This window comes from Scyliorhinus canicula, chromosome 6 (genome assembly GCF_902713615.1).
Source record: "Scyliorhinus canicula chromosome 6, sScyCan1.1, whole genome shotgun sequence".
NCBI classification, from domain to species: Eukaryota; Metazoa; Chordata; class Chondrichthyes; order Carcharhiniformes; family Scyliorhinidae; genus Scyliorhinus; species Scyliorhinus canicula.
In genome coordinates, this window is record NC_052151.1 from 4,277,127 (window position 1) to 4,296,368 (window position 19,242).

General features: G+C 50.3%; 1 protein-coding gene across 1 annotated transcript in view; it reads right to left on the minus strand.

The window, feature by feature from the left end:
* LOC119966916 (dynein heavy chain 14, axonemal-like) overlaps positions 1–19,242 on the minus strand; it is a 1,122,002-nt gene that overhangs the window by 693,433 nt on the left and 409,327 nt on the right. The window contains exons 27-28 of the mRNA XM_038798874.1: positions 16,695–16,782; positions 13,467–13,717 (exon numbers count right to left, since the gene is read on the minus strand). Coding sequence (XP_038654802.1) covers positions 13,467–13,717; positions 16,695–16,782 — 339 coding nt within the window. The remainder of the gene's footprint in view (positions 1–13,466; positions 13,718–16,694; positions 16,783–19,242) is intronic.

The following is a 19,242-nucleotide window of genomic DNA, read 5'->3' on the forward strand; positions in this document are numbered from 1 at the left end:
CGGTTCCAGCAGATTGGAAAAATGCTAATGTAACACCCTTATTCAAAATGTGAGGGAGGCAGAAAGTAGGAAATTATAGACCAGTTAGTCTCTGCCCTGGCAGTAAAAAGTGTAGTCTTGAGGGACCCACTTGCAGCTGGGTATGTCTTCTGAAGTGTGTCTCCTTGGAATATTGCGCACAATTCTGGTCTCCACGCTACAAGAAGGATGTGGAGGCTTTGGAGAGGGTGCAAGGAGGTTTACCAGGATGGTGCCTGGTCTGGATGTGGAGGCTTTGGAGAGGGTGCAAGGAGGTTTACCAGGATGGTGCCTGGTCTGGATGTGGAGGCTTTGGAGAGGGTGCAAGGAGGTTTACCAGGATGGTGCCTGGTCTGGATGTGGAGGCTTTGGAGAGGGTGCAAGGAGGTTTACCAGGATGGTGCCTGGTCTGGATGTGGAGGCTTTGGAGAGGGTGCAAGGAGGTTTACCAGGATGGTGCCTGGTCTGGATGTGGAGGCTTTGGAGAGGGTGCAAGGAGGTTTACCAGGATGGTGCCTGGTCTGGAGGGTGTTAGCTATGTAGCCGAATAGACTCGGACTGTTTACATTAGAACGACGGAGGTTGAGGGGTGACCAGATCAAGGTCTACAAGAGGCATGTATAGAGTGAATTGGCAGGCATTCTGTCCCAGGGTGGAGGGGTCAGTCACTACGGGACATAGGTTTAAGGTCCGTGGGGCAAAGTTTAGAGGAGATGTACGAGGCAGATTTTTTACGCAGAGGGTGAGTGCCTGGAACGCGTTGTCAGGGGAGATTGTGGAAGCAGGCACATTAACGGCATTCAAACGGCACCTTGACATATACATGGATAGGATGGGTGAAGAGGGATACAACACAAGGAAGTGCTGAGGTTTTGGCAAAGGTTATCATGACGGGTACAGACTTGGAGGGTCGAAAGGACTGTTCCTGTGCTGTATTGTTCTCTGTTCTTGTTGCTGCAGCCACATTAAATCATTCAGCTCGTTGTTGATGATGGTGGCCTTCCGAGAGTCGTCAATCTGTGTGAGATCTTCTGACAGGTCCGGCCACATGGTTCTGACGTTCCAGCTTGCAAAGCAAAAGGCTGGTACCTTCTTTCCTTTGTCATGTTGTTTGGTGTGGTGTTACAGTCCACTTGACAGGCAATGATCCTGAGCTTCCAACCCCCATTGGAGCAGATGGACTGTGTCATGTGAGAGTACCTTTAAGAAATGGGTTTTAAGCAATGCACCTTTAAGAAATCGGGCAGCTCATATTACTGAAGTAATGTCAGAGGGTGGGGGGAGCTGAGCTGAGCTCGCTTCTGCCTTTTGGGAGTTTTAGTTTCAGTTTTGAGAAAAGAGCTTGGGTGTGTCTGTGTTTGCAGTGAGCTGGACCTGCTGTGATCTCTGCCATGAAAGACTATCTCTGAATCATTTGGGTGATTTAAACTCATAATAGTAACGTCTTTAACCTGATGTGTTTCTGTTTAAAGGTGAAGTCTTTTGGAGGTTTGAAGGAACATTTTGAGGGATTATTTAGTGTTGTATTATTTTTGGGGTTATCTTTGAAGTAAGGGGTGTTAAGTGATCCAATGTTTATTTAAAAGGTTAAGTTGAATTCATGGAATAATCATTGTTTTGTGTTTAAAAACCCACGTGTCCATAATTGTAATCCCACACCTGGAGAACAAGCCGTGTGCTTCAAAAGCAACAATACAGTAAAGGGAGAGGTTGGTTGAACTCCATGATACATTTCGGGGTTCTGAAAACGCCTCTCCCATAACAACTGTGATAGGACGGCACCTTACTGACCGGGGTGCTGTCTGGTTTTAGGCGGGCAGTATTGTCCGATGAGACACGATAATCTCTCCCACTGCCCGTGACGCCCGTTCTCTATGCCAATCGAGCTGGGTTTATAAGTTGTAACTCCTGACTATCGCGTTGTTTTGGTCGCTGTGGGGTGACTATGGAGTGATCTCTCCATGGCACATGCCTCGGCAGAATGAATACAGAAGAGAATGAATGCATGGGGGTTTTGGGCTGCCAAACTGTTAGAAACCCCCTCTCGGCATTGCTAGTGGGGTCCAAAGGCGTGCAGAGCATAACAGTTGGCACCGGTTTGGTTGCTGGAGCTGCCAGAACATGCCAAAAGTAATGCGTGACTGCGGAGGTGCACTCTGGATTTTTTGTTTGGGTTTACTCCCTTAACCTGAGTCCCTCCCGAGACACCCACACAGTAGTGGGGCTAGTATCCTTGAGCCCTGACTGGGTGCTGTTAGCTGGAGCCAGCTGAACCCGTGTCTCACAAAGGCAGGGTCAACACTCCATGAAGTAGCTTCACTTCACAGGTTCTACCCGCTTCAAGGTGAGAGGGGGAAAGGGGCACCTAATAGCTGCCCAGCAGAGGGCAGCAGAGCAGAGCTACTGATCAGCTGTTCTGGGGAAATTTGCATACGTGCAGTGCGGTCAGCCTAAGTCGAAGGTGAACCTGCGAAGAAGACCCAAGGAGTTTGAGTAAAGGCAAGCAACCAGCAGAGGGCAGCAGAGCAGAGCTACTGATCAGCTGTTCTGGGGAAATTTGCATACGTGCAGTGCGGTCAGCCTAAGTCGAAGGTGGTTTGTGGAGGGGCTGTTGGCAACTGACAGTTAAACCCGAAACACTTTGTGAGTGTTTCCCACCCTACCTCCTCCTCTAACCAACCCCCCCACCCCACGGTGGTTGGGAAGCGGGAGCAGGGGCCTGTCGTGAAGGTGAGTGAGTGCCTTTAAATTTGCTTACCTTTCAGCGGGATCAGGGTTTGAGGTAATATCAGGTAAGCTCTTCCTTTCTTTTTCTTTTTCTTGTTTTTTTTTAATCTAGAGGGGATGTCAGGGAAGGCAGTACAATGCTCCTCCTGCAGAATGTTTGAGGTGAGGGACGCCGTCAGTGTCCCTGCTGATTTCATCTGTGGGAAGTGCACCCAACTCCAGCTCCTCAAAAACCGTGTTAGGGACCTGGAGCTTGAGCTGGATGAACTTCGGATCATTCGGGAGGCAGAGGGGGTCATAGATAGGAGCTTCAGGGAAGTAGTTACACCAAAGACTGGAGATAGATGGGTAACTGTAAGAGGGACTGGGAAGAAGCAGTCAGTGCAGGGACCCCCTGCGGTCGTTCCCCTGAGTAACAAGTATACCGTTTTGGATACTTGTGGGGGGGACGACTTACCAGGGGTAAGCCATGGGGTACGGGCCTCTGGCACGGAGTCTGTCCCTGTTGCTCAGAAGGGAAGGGGGGAAAGGAGTAGAACATTAGTAATTGGGGACTCAATAGTCAGGGGCACAGATAGGAGATTTTGTGGGAGCGAGAGAGACTCACGTTTGGTATGTTGCCTCCCAGGTGCAAGGGTACGTGATGTCTCGGATCGTGTTTTCCGGGTCCTTAAGGGGGAGGGGGAGCAGCCCCAAGTCGTAGTCCACATTGGCACTAACGACATAGGTAGGAAAGGGGACAAGGATGTCAGGCAGGCCTTTAGGGAGCTAGGATGGAAGCTCAGAGCGAGAACAAACAGAGTTGTTATCTCTGGGTTGTTGCCCGTGCCACGTGATAGTGAGATGAGGAATAGGGAGAGAGAGCAATTAAACACGTGGCTACAGGGATGGTGCAGGCGGGAGGGATTCAGATTTCTGGATAACTGGGGCTCTTTCTGGGGAAGGTGGGACCTCTATAGACAGGATGGTCTACATCTGAACCTGAGGGGCACCAATATCCTGGGGGGGAGATTTGTTAGTACTCTTTGGGGGGGTTTAAACTAATTCAGCAGGGGCATGGGAACCTGGATTGTAGTTTTGGGGTGCAAGAGATTGAGAGTAGAGAGGTCAGGAGCACAGTTTTGACTTCGCAGGAGGGCGGCAGTGTTCAGGTCTGTGGTTTGAAGTGTGTCTATTTCAATGCCAGGAGTATACGAAATAAGGTAGGGGAACTGGCAGCATGGGTTGGTACCTGGGACTTCGATGTTGTGGCCATTTCAGAGACATGGATAGAGCAGGGACAGGAATGGTTGTTGCAGGTTCCGGGGTTTAGGTGCTTTAGTAAGGTCAGAGAAGGGGGCAAAAGAGGGGGAGGTGTGGCGCTGCTAGTCAAGGACAGTATTACGGTGGTAGAAAGGATGCAAGATGGGGACTCTTCTTCCGAGGTAGTATGGGCTGAGGTTAGAAACAGGAAAGGAGAGGTCACCCTGTTGGGAGTTTTCTATAGGCCACCTAATAGTTCTAGAGATGTAGAGGAAAGGATGGCGAAGATGATTCTGGAAAAGAGCGAAAGTAACAGGGTAGTTGTTATGGGAGACTTTAACTTTCCTAATATTGACTGGAAAAGATATAGTTCGAGTACATTGGATGGGTCGTTCTTTGTACAATGTGTGCAGGAGGGTTTTCTGACACAATATGTTGACAGGCCAACAAGAGGTGAGGCCACTTTGGATTTGGTTTTGGGTAATGAACCAGGCCAGGTGTTAGATCTGGAGGTAGGTGAACACTTTGGAGACAGTGACCACAATTCGGTGACCTTTACGTTAGTGATGGAAAGGGATAAGTATACCCCGCAGAGCAAGAGTTATAGCTGGGGGAAGGGCAATTATGATGCCATTAGACATGACTTAGGATGTGTTGGTTGGAGAAGTAGGCTGCAAGGGTTGGGCACACTGGATATGTGGAGCTTGTTCAAGGAACAGCTATTGCATGTTCTTGATAAGTACGTACCAGTCAGGCAGGGAGGAAGGGGTCGAGCAAGGGAACCGTGGTTTACCAAAGAAGTGGAATCTCTTGTTAAGAGGAAGAAGGAGGCCTATGTGAAGATGAGGCGTGAAGTTTCAGTTGGGGCGCTTGATAGTTACAAGGAAGCGAGGAAGGATCTAAAGAGAGAGCTGAGACGAGCAAGGAGGGGACATGAGAAGTCTTTGGCAGGTAGGATCAAGGAAAACCCAAAAGCTTTCTATAGGTATGTCAGGAATAAAAGAATGACTAGGGTAAGAGTAGGGCCAGTCAAGGACAGTGGTGGGAAGTTGTGTGTGGAGGCTGAGGAGATAAGCGAGATACTAAATGAATACTTTTCGTCAGTATTCACTCAAGAAAAAGATAATATTGTGGAGGAGAATGCTGAGACCCAGGCTATTAGAATAGATGGCATTGAGGTGCGTAGGGAAGAAGTGTTGGCAATTCTGGACAAGGTGAAAATAGATAAGTCCCCGGGGCCAGATGGGATTTATCCTAGGATTCTCTGGGAAGCCAGGGAAGAGATTGCTGAGCCTTTGGCTTTGATTTTTAGGTCATCATTGGCTACAGGAATAGTGCCAGAGGACTGGAGGATAGCAAATGTGGTCCCTTTGTTCAAGAAGGGGAGTAGAGATAACCCAGGTAACTATAGGCCGGTGAGCCTAACGTCTGTGGTGGGTAAAGTCTTGGAGAGGATTATAAAAGATACGATTTATAATCATCTAGATAGGAATAATATGATTAGGGATAGTCAGCATGGTTTTGTGAAGGGTAGGTCATGCCTCACAAACCTTATCGAGTTCTTTGAGAAGGTGACTGAACAGGTAGACGAGGGTAGAGCAGTTGATGTGGTGTATATGGATTTCAGTAAAGCGTTTGATAAGGTTCCCCACGGTCGGCTATTGCAGAAAATACGGAGGCTGGGGATTGAGGGTGATTTAGAGATGTGGATCAGAAATTGGCTAGTTGAAAGAAGACAGAGAGTGGTAGTTGATGGGAAATGTTCAGAATGGAGTTCAGTTACGAGTGGCGTACCACAAGGATCTGTTCTGGGGCCGTTGCTGTTTGTCATTTTTATAAATGACCTAGAAGAGGGCGCAGAAGGATGGGTGAGTAAATTTGCAGACGACACTAAAGTCCGTGGAGTTGTAGACAGTGCAGAAGGATGTTGCAGGTTACAGAGGGACATAGATAAGCTGCAGAGCTGGGCTGAGAGGTGGCATATGGAGTTTAATGTGGTGAAGTGTGAGGTGATTCACTTTGGAAAGAATAACAGGAATGCGGAATATTTGGCTAATGGTAAAATTCTTGGTAGTGTGGATGAGCAGAGGGATCTCGGTGTCCATGTACATAGATCCCTGAAAGTTGCCACCCAGGTTGATAGGGTTGTGAAGAAGGCCTATGGTGTGTTGGCCTTTATTGGTAGAGGGATTGAGTTCCGGAGCCATGAGGTCATGATGCAGCTGTACCAAACTCTGGTACGGCCGCATTTGGAGTATTGCGTACAGTTCTGGTCGCCTCATTATAGGAAGGACGTGGAAGCTTTGGAACGGGTGCAGAGGAGATTTACCAGGATGTTGCCTGGTATGGAGGGAAAATCTTATGAGGAAAGGCTGATGGACTTGAGGTTGTTTTCGTTAGAGAGAAGAAGGTTAAGAGGTGACTTAATAGAGGCATACAAAATGATCAGAGGGTTAGATAGGGTGGACAGCGAGAGCCTTCTCCCGCGGATGGAGGTGGCTAGCACGAGGGGACATAGCCTTAAATTGAGGGGTAATAGATATAGGACAGAGGTCAGAGGTGGGTTTTTTACGCAAAGAGTGGTGAGGCCGTGGAATGCCCTACCTGCAACAGTAGTGAACTCGCCAACATTGAGGGCATTTAAAAATTTATTGGATAAGCATATGGATGATAAGGGCATAGTGTAGGTTAGATGGCCTTTAGTTTTTTTTTTTTCCATGTCGGTGCAACATCGAGGGCCGAAGGGCCTGTACTGCGCTGTATCGTTCTATGTTCTATGTTCTATGTGCGGGTAAGTTTTTAACACACAGAGATGGTGGGTGTCTGGAACGCGCTGCCACAGGATGTGGTGGAAGCAGCACATTAGCAACATTTAAAAGGCATCTGGATGGGTACATGAATAGGGAGGAAAGAGAGGGAGAGGCACCAAGTAAGGACAGAAGGTTTTGTATTAGGGCATCATGATCGGAAGGCCAAAGGGCCTGTTCATGTGCTGTACGTTTCTTTCTTAAATGGAGCTCTCTGAGCCCTCCACTGAATTTTGATGTGGAGCAGTCTTCAATAATGTGAGCCATTGATTGGGGTGCACCACAACTGCAGTCCAGGTTCCCTGCAAGGCCCGTCTTCTGTACATTTGCTGCACAAAGGCTTTAGCCAGAGTGGGATCAGATGAGGAAGTGGGTTTTGATGGTAGTGTGTTGGTTCCATTCCTACTGCCATTGGGCCTCTGTTAGTATTCCCTGTGACAGCGATCTTAGCTGGCGTGATGGGAGGCAAGTAGCAGGTAGATTGGTAAGATCCTTGTGTAGCGAAAGGCTTGGGTTAGTGTAGACATTTTCCAGGGGTTTTTCTCGTTGCAATCTCCCTCCTTATGTGAGGGGTGGGACGTTGCTCAGGACTATAAATACTCTATAAATGCGGGCCAGTGGGACTAGTTTAGTGATAGAAACTGGGTGGCATGGACAAACTGGGCAAAGGACCTGTTTCCATGCTGTAAACAGCTACGACTGTGACTGGGAGCCAGGGGGGTTGGGTTGATCAGAGGCTACCCAAGATGATACGCAATGTTGTGTTGTATATCTAAAGACTAGAATGGGATCAGGTGTACCTACTGGTACATAGTACTCTGCAATCGAGTGGACGATGGCAAGAGCTGATGTCATTCAGGTTTGAATATCTGCACTCAATGAAGAGCCAGCAAATGGGCTGAGGAGGGATGTTTCACTTTGGTGGTACAGGGCCTTGGTGAGCCCACACCTGGGTGCTGTGTACAGTTTTGGTCTCCTTATTGGAAAATAAACTAATTGTTTCAGAAACAGTTCAAAGTAGGTTCATTGGATTCATTCCTGGGTTGAAGGGATTGCCCAATGAAGACGGGTTAGGCCAATACCCATTCGAGTTTAGAAAAATCAGACAGAACCTGACTGAAACATACATGATCCTGAAGGGACTTGTTAGGGTGGATACCCAGAGGATGTTGCCCCTTGCCGGAGACTAACCCTAGGGGACATAGTTTAAAAATAAGGGGCAGGATTCTCCATCAGCCGACACCGAAATAAGGAAAAGTGATTGGGCAGAGAATCGGACAGGAAGCTGAAATTGTGACCGGCGCCGGGCCCCGCCAGTATGCCAAATCCCGATGCCTCGACAGAGGCATCAACGCATTCTACAGTAAACAACCTTCACATACCATTCGCAGGCCTGACCCGGTATTCTCCGGGGCCTCTACGATGCTCCACCTCTGCCGGGAGGAATTACCGACAGTGTGTTTCAGTTATGGTTTTGTGAAACAGGTGCCATGGCCGATGAGGGAAAGTGAGGAGGTAGGACATGCAGAGGGACGACTGTGGGCTGCCGGACCTGCCACTGGCTGGGGTGGAGGGGGATGCTGTGGGGGGTGATGGGGGAATGACCAGGGGATGGGACGTGGGGTCGGGGTGACCCCACAATGGGACTGGGGGGCCCAGGCCCGGACCATCATTGCGCACTCCACTGACCGCCCTCTGTGGCCATTGGTTGTGCAGAGTGACACCGGCCATATGGGTCTCCCCACCCCCGCATTCCTCCACACCCTCCACCCCACCATCTAGTCCCCATTGCAAACACTCTGTGATTCCCACCTGCCTCACCATAGGGTGTGGCTCCTGAGTTGGCAGGAACAGCAGGTCTGGCCCATTGGATGGAGGATGACGACCCACTCTGGCATAAACTCTGGTGTTTCACACCATTTGCCAATGTCTGACTTCTCTCCACGGTAACACTTTCCATTGTTTACCTGGGTGATGATCCCTGCGTGCGAGCTGGCCTTCCATCAGACGGTCTCATCGAACTTTGGGGTAGGGGGGTGAGGATGCTGGTGGGGGATAGGGTGGGAAGGGATGGGGGTGGGGCACCAGGCAGTGAACACTGGCTGAACTGGGTTCCCTGGTCCATGCCCACCCATCTCCCACCACTCCACCCCCCACCCCCGACCCTGCCTCCAGCACCTCCTCTGCACCATCCCGCAGATCCTTCTGACAGAGCACCATGGCAGGTTGAAACGTTGTGAACATCTGTTTATTGTGTAACTGTGATCATAAATATATCTACATACAGGTTTATACCCTGCGACCTATTGCTACCTTATGTGCTGCATCCATGCCAACTTAACTGGTGTCTACCTTTCTGGCCTTACGAGCCTAAATGCTAGGTGGATCCCCAGGTGGTATATCAGGAGTGGAGTTGGCCTTCTGTGATTCCCGCCCTGTGATCTGGGTCCCCTTTGGCAGTGGTCTTCTGGGGCGCCCAGGCGTGGATGGGCAGGTGTGAGGGTTATGGTGGCGAAGGGGGATGAGAGGGTGGTGATGAGGGTCAGTTGCCTCGGCAACGAACCCCACTCTGGGCCCACCGACCAGGTCCAGGTCCAGTGCCTGCTGCTCTGCTAAGTTGAATGTCTGCATGTCCGATGGTCCCCCTCAGTCTTTACCCTCTCCCAGCGGTTATAGGCTGCCTTCTCTTGAGGGGGGAGGGGATGGGGGGGGGGGGGGGGGGGGGAGACAGAAAACGCATTGTGTTTTGCAGTCAGACGCAGCACAGGGGCTGGGTAGCTAGTTGCCTTCATGGTGAGGGCAGCCGGCTATGGAGGGCGATATGGGTGCTGGCTGATGGTGCAGGGTGGGGATCCAATCGTCCTTCACGTGGGGGTTATGGGTGTGTGGGACACAGGTTAGTGCCGGGGCACAGTGCTGCCTACTCACTCTGGTCGCCCTAAGGAGGTTGTGCAGCTTTTTTCCTGCACTCCTGGCTGGTCCTGGTAGCGTTGCCCATGGCACTCATGACCTCTGCCACCTGCACCCAGGCCCGGTTAAATGGCTCCTTCCCACCCCGGGATACAGGGTGCCCCGCCTTCCCTCCACGGCATCCAGCATGGTCTCGGGTTCAGCGCTAGTGAACCGGGATGCCGTTCTTCGCGCTGCTATCTTGTTTGCTGGGGCCACCGAGGTGGAGGTCAGCTTTGGGCGAGCAAGTGGGGCCCCCTGAGTTGTGGTTCTCTATTGCATGTGTGTGGCGAGTGAAATGCTTATATGCAGCTGCAACTTGTTAGCCTCTCGAGTGCCAATCTCGACCCTAGCTCATTAAGGGTTCCTGAATTGCTCTGGGAACAGAGCCAATTGTGTTGCGTAGAAGTCTACAGATTCAGTCCTGGCATCAATATTTTGAAATGGAGAATCCTGCCCAAGAAGTCTTCCTTTTAAGACAGAGGTGAATGAAATTATTTTCTTCTAAAGGGATGTTGGTGTGTGGAGTTCCCTTCCCCAGAAGTAGATTTAGATTTATTGTCACATGTACCGAGGTACAGTTAAAAGTATTGTTTATTGTTCTGCGTACAGTCCAGACAGATCGTTCCATACATGAAAAACATATGGCGGTATTCTCCACTAAGGCCAAAAATCGTGGAGGCCGTCGTGAACTCGGCCGTGGTTCACGACGGCCTCGGGGCCCGCTCCCCGCACCTAATTCACCCCCACCTGGGGGGGCTAGGAGCGGGCCCCCGTCGTTCCCGGCCACGACCTCGGCCGCCAGAAATGACGCGCGAACGGCGCTTTTCATGATGTCATCCGCGCATGCGCGGGTTGCCGGTTCCAACCCGCGCAGACGGCACGAACCCGCGCATGCGCGGTGCCGTCTTTCTCCACCGCCGCCCGGCAAGACGTGGCGGCTTGATCTTGCCGGGTGGCGGAGGGGAAAGAGTGCGTCCGTTTTGGACGCTGGCCCGACGATCGATGGGCACTGATCGCGGGCCTGTCCCCTCGGGAGCACAGTCGCGGTGATCCCGTCCAAATCGGGCCCCTAGATGCCCCAAGCAGGCATCTGCCGCCCATTTCACGAATGCAGCAACCAGGTGAAAAACAGCGAGCGGCGATTTTTCCGAGAGGGGTGGAGAGAATCGCGGGGGCGCCAGGGGGGGCGTAAAAAAGGTCGGGAGGACCTCCCGCGATTCTCCCAGGCTGCATGGGGAGCGGAGAATTCCGCCCATAGGACACATGACAAATACACAAAGTAAATACATAAGCACAGATATCGGGTGAGCATATGGAGTGCAGTGCTGCTCATTAGAGAAGATGTGTAATCAGTTCAATCCATTAGAGGGTCATTCAGGATTCTGGTAACAGCGGGAAAGAAGCTGTTTTTGAATCTGTTAGTGCGTGTTCTCACACTTTTGTATCTTCTGCCCGATAGAAGAAATTGGAAGAGAGAATAATCTGGGTGGGAGGGGTCTTTGATTATGCAGCCCGCTTTTCCCAAGGCAACGGGAGGTGTAGACAAAGTTAATGGAGGGGAGGCGGGTTTGCGTGATGGACTGGGCTGTGTTCACGATTTCTTAGGGTCTTGGACCAAGCAATTGCCATACCAGGCTGTGATGCAGACACATGGGATGCTTGCTATGCTGTATCTGTAAAAACTGGTAAGAGTCAATGTGGACATACTGAATTTCCTTAGTCTCCTGAGGAAATATAGGCGCTTTTGTACTTTCTTGACCGTTGCATCGATGTAGGTGGAATGGACAGATTTTTGGTGATGTGCACATCTAGGAATTTGAAGCTGTCAACCATCTCCACCTCGGCACGATTGATGCTGACAGGGGTGTGTACAGTACTTTGCTTCCTGAAGTCAATGACCAGCTCGTTAGTTTTACTACATTGAGGGAGAGATAGTTGTTGTTAGACCACTCCACTAAGTACTCTGACTGATCGTTGTTTGAGATCTGACCCACTACTAGCCCAGCAGTCATGTAATCAGCAAACTTGGAGTTGGAGCCACATTTTGCCACACAGTCATGTTGGTTTCAGAAGCATAGTAGGGGGCTAAGTACGCAACCTTGCGGGGCCCGGTATTGAGGACTAACGTGGTGTTGTTTATTCTTACTGACTGTGGTCTATGGGTCAGGAAGTCCATGATCCATTTGCAGTGAGGAGCCAAGCCCTAGGTTTTGGAGCCTTGATATGAGCTTGGCTGGGATTATGGGGTTGAAGGCGGAGCTGTAGTCAATAAATAGGAGTCTGATGTAGGAGTCCTTGTTGTCGAGATGCTCCAGGGATGCGTATAGGGCCAGGGAGATGGTGTCTGTTGTGGACTGGTTATGGCGGTATGCGAATTGCAGTGAATCTAGACATTCTGGGAGTATGGAGCTGATGTGTCTCATGACCAACCTCTCGAAACACTTCATAATGATCGATTCCAGGGCCACTGGATGGCAATCGTTGAGGCACATTGCCTGTTTCTTGTTTGGCACCGGTATGATGGTGGTCTTCTTGAAGCAGGTAGGGACCTCGGAACAGAGCAGGGAGAGGTTGAGATGTCCGCGAACACACCCGCAAGCTGGTCCGTGCAGGATCTGAGCGCATGACCAAGGATCCCGTCAGGACCCGTTGTTTTCCGAGGGTTCACTTTGAAGAAGGCCGATCCTACTTCGGAAGCTGTGATGGTGGGTATCGGTGTGTCCGAGGCTGCTGGAGTAGTTGACAATGGTTTGTTCATTTCCTGCTTGAAACAAGCATAGAATGCATTGAATTCTTCGGGGAGGGGTGCACTGTTGCCAAAAATTCTACTCGGCATCGCTTTGTATCCTGTTATGTTGTTTAAGCCTTGCCACAACCGATGAGACTACTTGTTGTTAGTCTGTGACTCTAGCTTAGTCTGGTTTTGGCTCTTGGTGTCCCTGGTGGCTTTGCAGATGTTGTATCTACGTTTCTTGTATAGGTCAGGGTCACCTGCCTTGAATGCCTTCTGTAGGGAGTGAATCTCCCGATTAAACCACAGCTTCCGGTTGGGAAATGCAGGTACTACCTTCTTTGGCATGCAACCTTCTCCACACTTACCGATGAAGTCTGTGATGGTGGTGGCTCTCTCATTTAGGTCTGGGTCTCTGAATTAATTTAAGACAGAGTTGGACAGATTATTGGTCGGCATGAGAGTGAAGGGTTATCAGGGGCAAACTGGAACGTGGAGCTGAGAAGACAACCAGATCAGCCATGATCTTATTGAATGGAGGAGCAAGCTCACAGGACCAAATGGTCTATTCCTGCTCCAATGTTCCTATGACTGCGAGATAGGGTGGGGATGGGGAAGGTTGGAACCTTTTTGAGGATGGACATGTTAGATTACCACGTACAGGGAATTGGAGAAGGGGCATTTGGAAATGAGAGTGATATGCTAAGACCTCCAGGAATAAATCCTATCCATGTTGACAACCCTGGATTGTTACCAGGCATGAATCTGCCCTTTCTAAGCTCTATTATGAATAGCATCCTGTTAAACTTCCTTGGTTGATGATGTTAGACAGTCAATGATTTTTTGGCCTGGGGGGGGGGGGGGGGGGGGGGGCAGAGAGGAAGGTGGATTGAGGCCATAAGAAGATCAGCCCCAATCTTCCTGAATGGCAGAATAAGTTTGAGGGGCTGAGTGGCCTACTCCTGGCTGACTCTGAGGCTCGGTATTACCTGGTCCATTCGAAGTCATCAGCTTTGAAGATGTTCTTGTCAATGAGATCACTCAGTATGTCGCGACAGTGCACGATAATGGTCAGCAGTGTCTCCAGCACCGTTTCCTGGAAAGCCCGCAGAGGCGTGGACATGAGATCTGCCAACACGTCAAGCCTATTCATCAGCACCAGATGGACATTCTGCAACTGGCTTAGTGGCTTAGGTCCACTGAAACACTTCTCACAGTTCCGATTGAACATTATCTGACTCTGCATCAACAAACACAAAAAGCAAATACATTCAAACCAGGAAGATTTTTCTGTTGAACAATAATATCCAACTTCAAAGTAAACTAATGATCTTGTGGACTGTATTCCCAATCCTATCCTGTTGTACTCTGGAAGGGCAGTGGAAGCTGATTTAATATGACCTTCAAACGCAACCTGATAAATATTCAAAATTGAAAACATTGTGGGTTTCTGGGAATGGAGCAGTGGGGAAGAGCAAATTGGATCGTTCTTTCAGAGACTCAATGGGCTGAATCACCTGAATGAATCTATGATCTTTTACCATGAAGTTAATCAATTTGAGGACAGGTGAACTATCTAAATGAACTAAAAAATTTTAAATCATAGAATTTACAGTGCAGAAGGAGGCCATTCAGCCCATCGAGTCTGCACCGGCTCTTGGAAAGAGCACCCTACCCAAGGTCAACACCTCCACCCTATCCCCATAACCCAGTAACCCCACCCAACACTAAGGGCAATTTTGGACACTAAGGGCAATTTATCATGGCCAGTCCACCTAACCTGCACATCTTTGGACTGTGGGAGGAAACCGGAGCACCCGGAGGAAACCCACGCACACACGGGGAGGATGTGCAGACTCCGCACAGACAGTGACCCAAGCCGGAATCGAACCTGGGACCCTGGAGCTGTGAAGCAATTGTGCTAACCACTATGCTACCGTGCTGCCCATCCTATTCATGAACTACATGAAACCTGAAATTGCCACACTTGTTTGCAGAATTTACCATGTTTTCTTAAAGGTGCCGGTGTGCTGTAAGTTACATTGAGGAAGTGTCCTATCTGGACCAGCTTGTCCTCCTGAACCCAGGGGTGTCTGAATGACAATGAATCACTCAGTTATTTGTAAGTTTTTTTTAAACTCTAGACAATACACAGAGGAGCAATGAGATATGATTCAAAGTTGAGCCTCATTAATCATTGTGTACTTCAAAGTATTCCCATTGTTTGAAAAACCGACAGTCAATAAGTCATACAAACATTACTGACCCGCTTAAAGAAATACTATCGCAGCCTTCAGGTTTTTTCAGGATGCTTATTACAGGGCAGAAGCTGGGCACCAGCATTTCCACAGACAGAGGGCAATCAGCCTCCAACAGCACTTTGTTAGTGGTGATGGGACAGCATCGTTCACACCCAAAATGTGTCTGTCTGAGTGATGGAGCCTATTTCAACTCAATCTATCAATTCTGGATCTGTGTTTGAATTTAATTTCGGTACTAAAATAAATTTGCCTTGTGCCTCATCTGAAGCATTACAGGGCAGTCACTGTTTAACAAAGATCAAAGAAAAGTACAGCAGGCCCTTCAGTCCTCCAAGCCTGTACCGACCATGCTGCCCGTCTAACCTAAAACTTTCTACACTTCCGGGGTCCATATCCCTCTATTCCCATCCTATTCATGTATTTGTCAGGACACCTCTTAAACGTCACTATCATCCCTGCTTCCCCCACCTCCTCCGGAAGCGAGTTCCAGATACTCATTCCCCTCTGTGCAAAATACTTCCCTCGCACATCCCCTCTAAACCATGCCGCTCTCACCTTAACCTATATCCAAGAGTAATTAACTCTTCTGCCCTGGGAAAAAGCTTCTGACTATCCACTCTGTCCATGCCCCTCATAATTTTGTCGAATCTACTCTGTCTAATCCTGTTATCATTTTAAAGTTTCTTTCAGATTCCCTCTCACTCTTTTAAACTCCAATGAATATAATCCCAACCGACTTAGTCTCTCCTCATATAACAGTCCCACCATCCCAGGAATCAGCCTGGTAAACCTTTGTTGCACTCCCTCCACAGCAAGAACATCCTTCCTCAGATAAGGACACCAAAACTGCGCACAATACTCCAGGTGTGGCCTCACCAATGCCCGACACAATTGCAGTAAAACATTCCTATTCCTAGACTCAAATCCTCTCGCTATGAAGGCCAACATACCAGTTGCCTTCTTTACTGCCGGCTGTAGCTGTGCGCTTACTTTCACCGACTGATCCACGAGGACACCAAGGTCTCGTTGAGTATCCGCCTCTCTCATTTACACCCATTCAAATAATAATCTGCCTTTCTATTTTTGCGACCGAAGGGGATGACCTCACATTTATCCACATTATGCTGTATCTGCCATGCATGTGCCCACTCACTCAGCCAATCCAAATCCCACTGAAGCATCTTTGCATCCTCCTCACAGCTCACCCTCCCACTCAACTTTGTGTCATCTGCAAATTTGGTGATAATATTTAGTTTCCTTGTCCAAATCATTAATATATAATGTGAACAGTTGGGGTCCTAGCACAGATCCCTGCGGTACCCCCACTAGTCACTGAAAATCGGAAAAAGACCCATTTATTCCAACCTTTTTGCTTCCTGACTGCTAACCAGCTTTCTAACCATCACAACACACGACCCACAATCCCAGGTGTTTTAACTTTACATATTAATTTGCTATGTGAGACCTTGTTGAAATCCTTCTGAAAGTCTAAATAAACCACATCCACCGGTTCCCCCGGTTAACTCTACTCGTTACATCTTCAAAGAAAATCTAGTAGTCTCTGTGTCCTGCTACTTTGAAAGTAGATTGGGTGCTGTATGTGTCTTTTCCTGTTATTTAATGAGAAATTGTGCAGTAGTGTTAAGGGGTAATTATAAGCTGTTCTTTTCTGGGTGAGAAGTTAAAAAGTTTAATATTGCATTTATAATAATGTTTCGTTTTAGAAATACCAAAGCCCTTTTTTTTCATGCAATCATTCCTGGAATAAATCATTCTTTCTGCACAGTCTAAAAATATAGTAAAATATTGGAGTTTCGGTCCAGTATCCTAGCCACTGTCCGAGTTCAGGTCTGGTCTGGGATCTTAATGCGACAACAAATAAATGTAACAGCGTCAGGCTAAGAAAGGAGTTCAGGAAAAGAATGAATTATGAGAGGAAATGAAGACTCTGCTTACCACGGTGAGCACCACCTGCCCTGGGTGGGACAGCACCCACTCTTTAAACTGTGTGGATTTCCAGGTGTTAATTCCAATCTGGAGATGTCTAGATTAACATTCAAAGAGAAATGTCAGTATCTCAGACCCAGGAGCCTGTACAGTTCACCATGGATACTGCCACAGTACAGACGGTACAGTTCACCATGGATACTGCCACAGTACAGACGGTACAGTTCACCATGGATACTGCCACAGTACAGACGGTACAGTTCACCATGGATACTGCCACAGTACAGACGGTACAGTTCACCATGGATACTGCCACAGTACAGACGGTACAGTTCACCATGGATACTGCCACAGTACAGACGGATTGTTGTGTACCAGGACTATTGCTGTGTGAATTTCCCTGAGTGATTTCACTGAGATTAGCATGAATGCATTAACCAATTCAGTGGGGATTTCCTTCATAAATGTTTTTTTTTATGCAGACTAAAGAACTATAATGATAGGAGGAATTAGGACAGTCATGGGTCCCACCACCAGGATCAGGTAGCAAGAAGCTGCATGACTTCCTCAGGGCGAGTCACCATTACCACCGTGCCCCTGGCACCAACCCCACCCCATGCCTCCTGCACTGACCCCCCCCGCCATGTGGCTCCCACCAGGCGGACCGATAGGCAGCGCTGGGTGAGGATGGGCAACCTATCATTAGCACTTGGTTGGGCATTTTTGTGAAGAGGTTCCTGGGGCACTATCTGATGTGCACCACACCCATGCAGCAGTACACCAAGTGCAGGGAGGAACACGCAACGAGGTGGACGGTGAGAGGGCGGGCCAACCCCTGGGACTACCTGTCCCATCAATGTTGGAGATGTAGGCGCAGAGCCAGGGACTACAGGAGGGGGTGTCAGCAACCATCCAGAGCCTACAGGTGCAGTTCCAGTCCAACCGGCTACAGGGGCAGTGGGTGCTGCATCATCAATGCTACCCAGACTAACATTGAACGGGCCGTGTCCATGGTGGAGGCCTTGGGTGCAAACGTATCAGCCATGGGTCAGGATGTCCAAGGCCTGGGGCACTCTATGCGGACAGTGTTGAGGCATAGGACGGGGGGGGGGGGGGGCACAGACATGTATCAGAGCAACTTGGGCATTGCAGCAACGCTCCAGAACTTGGCCCAATCACAATGCGCAGGCCGGATGTGACCTGTCACACCTCTCCACTCAGCCACCCCAAACCTCCTGTCAACCACCTCAGTTTGAATGCAAGATTCTGCTGGGAGCTGCTCCCCCAATCAGAGGCTGTTCCTCTCCCGCATTTGCTACTGATAGGCTGACTCGTGAATATATCAGCAGCAATTGAGGGAGAGAAACAGTCTTTGATTGGTGGAGCAGTCTCTGATCTCCGGGTAAGCGTTCTCCAAGGCGGTCTTCAGGACACGCGACAACGCAGAATTGCTGAGCAAAACTTATACTGTAGCTAAGTTCCGCCCGCATGAGTGCGGCCTCAACAGGGATCTTGGATTCATGTCACATTACATCCACCCCCACCATCTGGCCTGGACTTGCAAAATCCTACCAACTGTCCTGGCTTGAGACAATTCACACCTCTTTAACCTGTGATTATCCCTCTCCCTGGATCTGTAATGATTTAATTACCTGCAAATGCTCGCATTCCAAGCATTGTCCAGCATCTCTGACTTTGTCTATATAAATGTTTCTGGAACATACCTCTCCATTCACCTGAGGAAGGAGCAGTGCTCCGAAAGCTCGTGTTTGAATCAAACCTGTTGGCCTTTAACCTGGTGTTGTAAGGCTTCTTACTGTGGTGGAGCAGTGAACAGTGCACTGAAAGCTGGTGTGCAAATTAGCAATGTCGGGGCTGGAACCCTGGGAGCCTAACTATGTTGGATTGAGGCTGAGGAAGGGGGGGAAGGCACAGTGGGACTGGAGCCTGAGGAGGGGAGGGGGGGGGGGGGGGGGAGAGGAGGCACGGTGGGACAGGAGCCTGAGGAGGAGGGGGGAGGGCAGGCACAGTGGGACTGGAGCCTGAAGGGGCGGGGAGGGGGTAGGCAGGGCCGGCTCAAGGCACCGGCAACTCGGGCAGTCGCCCGGGGCGCCATGTGCTAGGGGGCGCCAGAGACTCGGATCCCGCGCATGCGCAGTTGGGCCGGTGCCAACCAGCGCATGCGCGGTGGCCGCCCTCCCCCAGGGCGGCCCCCCCCCTCGGTCCGACCCGCCCCCGGTCCGCCCCCCCGCTCGGTCCGCTCCCCCCCCCGCCCCTCCCTCGGGTCCGTTCCCCCGCCCCCCCTCGGGTCCCCCCCCGGGTCCTCCCCCTCTCGCCCCCGCCCCCGCCCCGCCTCTCTCCGCCCCGCCTCCACCCTCTCTCCGCCCCACCCCCCCCTCTTGGCCCCGCCCCGCCCCCCCTCGGACTCGCCCCCCCCCCTCGGCCCCGACCCTCCCCCCCCCCCGGCCCCCCCCCCCCCCCCCCCCCCCCCCCCCCAAGGGCGCCGAAGTTCAGCTTGCCGGGGGAGGGAGGGAGGGGGGGAGGGGGGGAGTGGGGA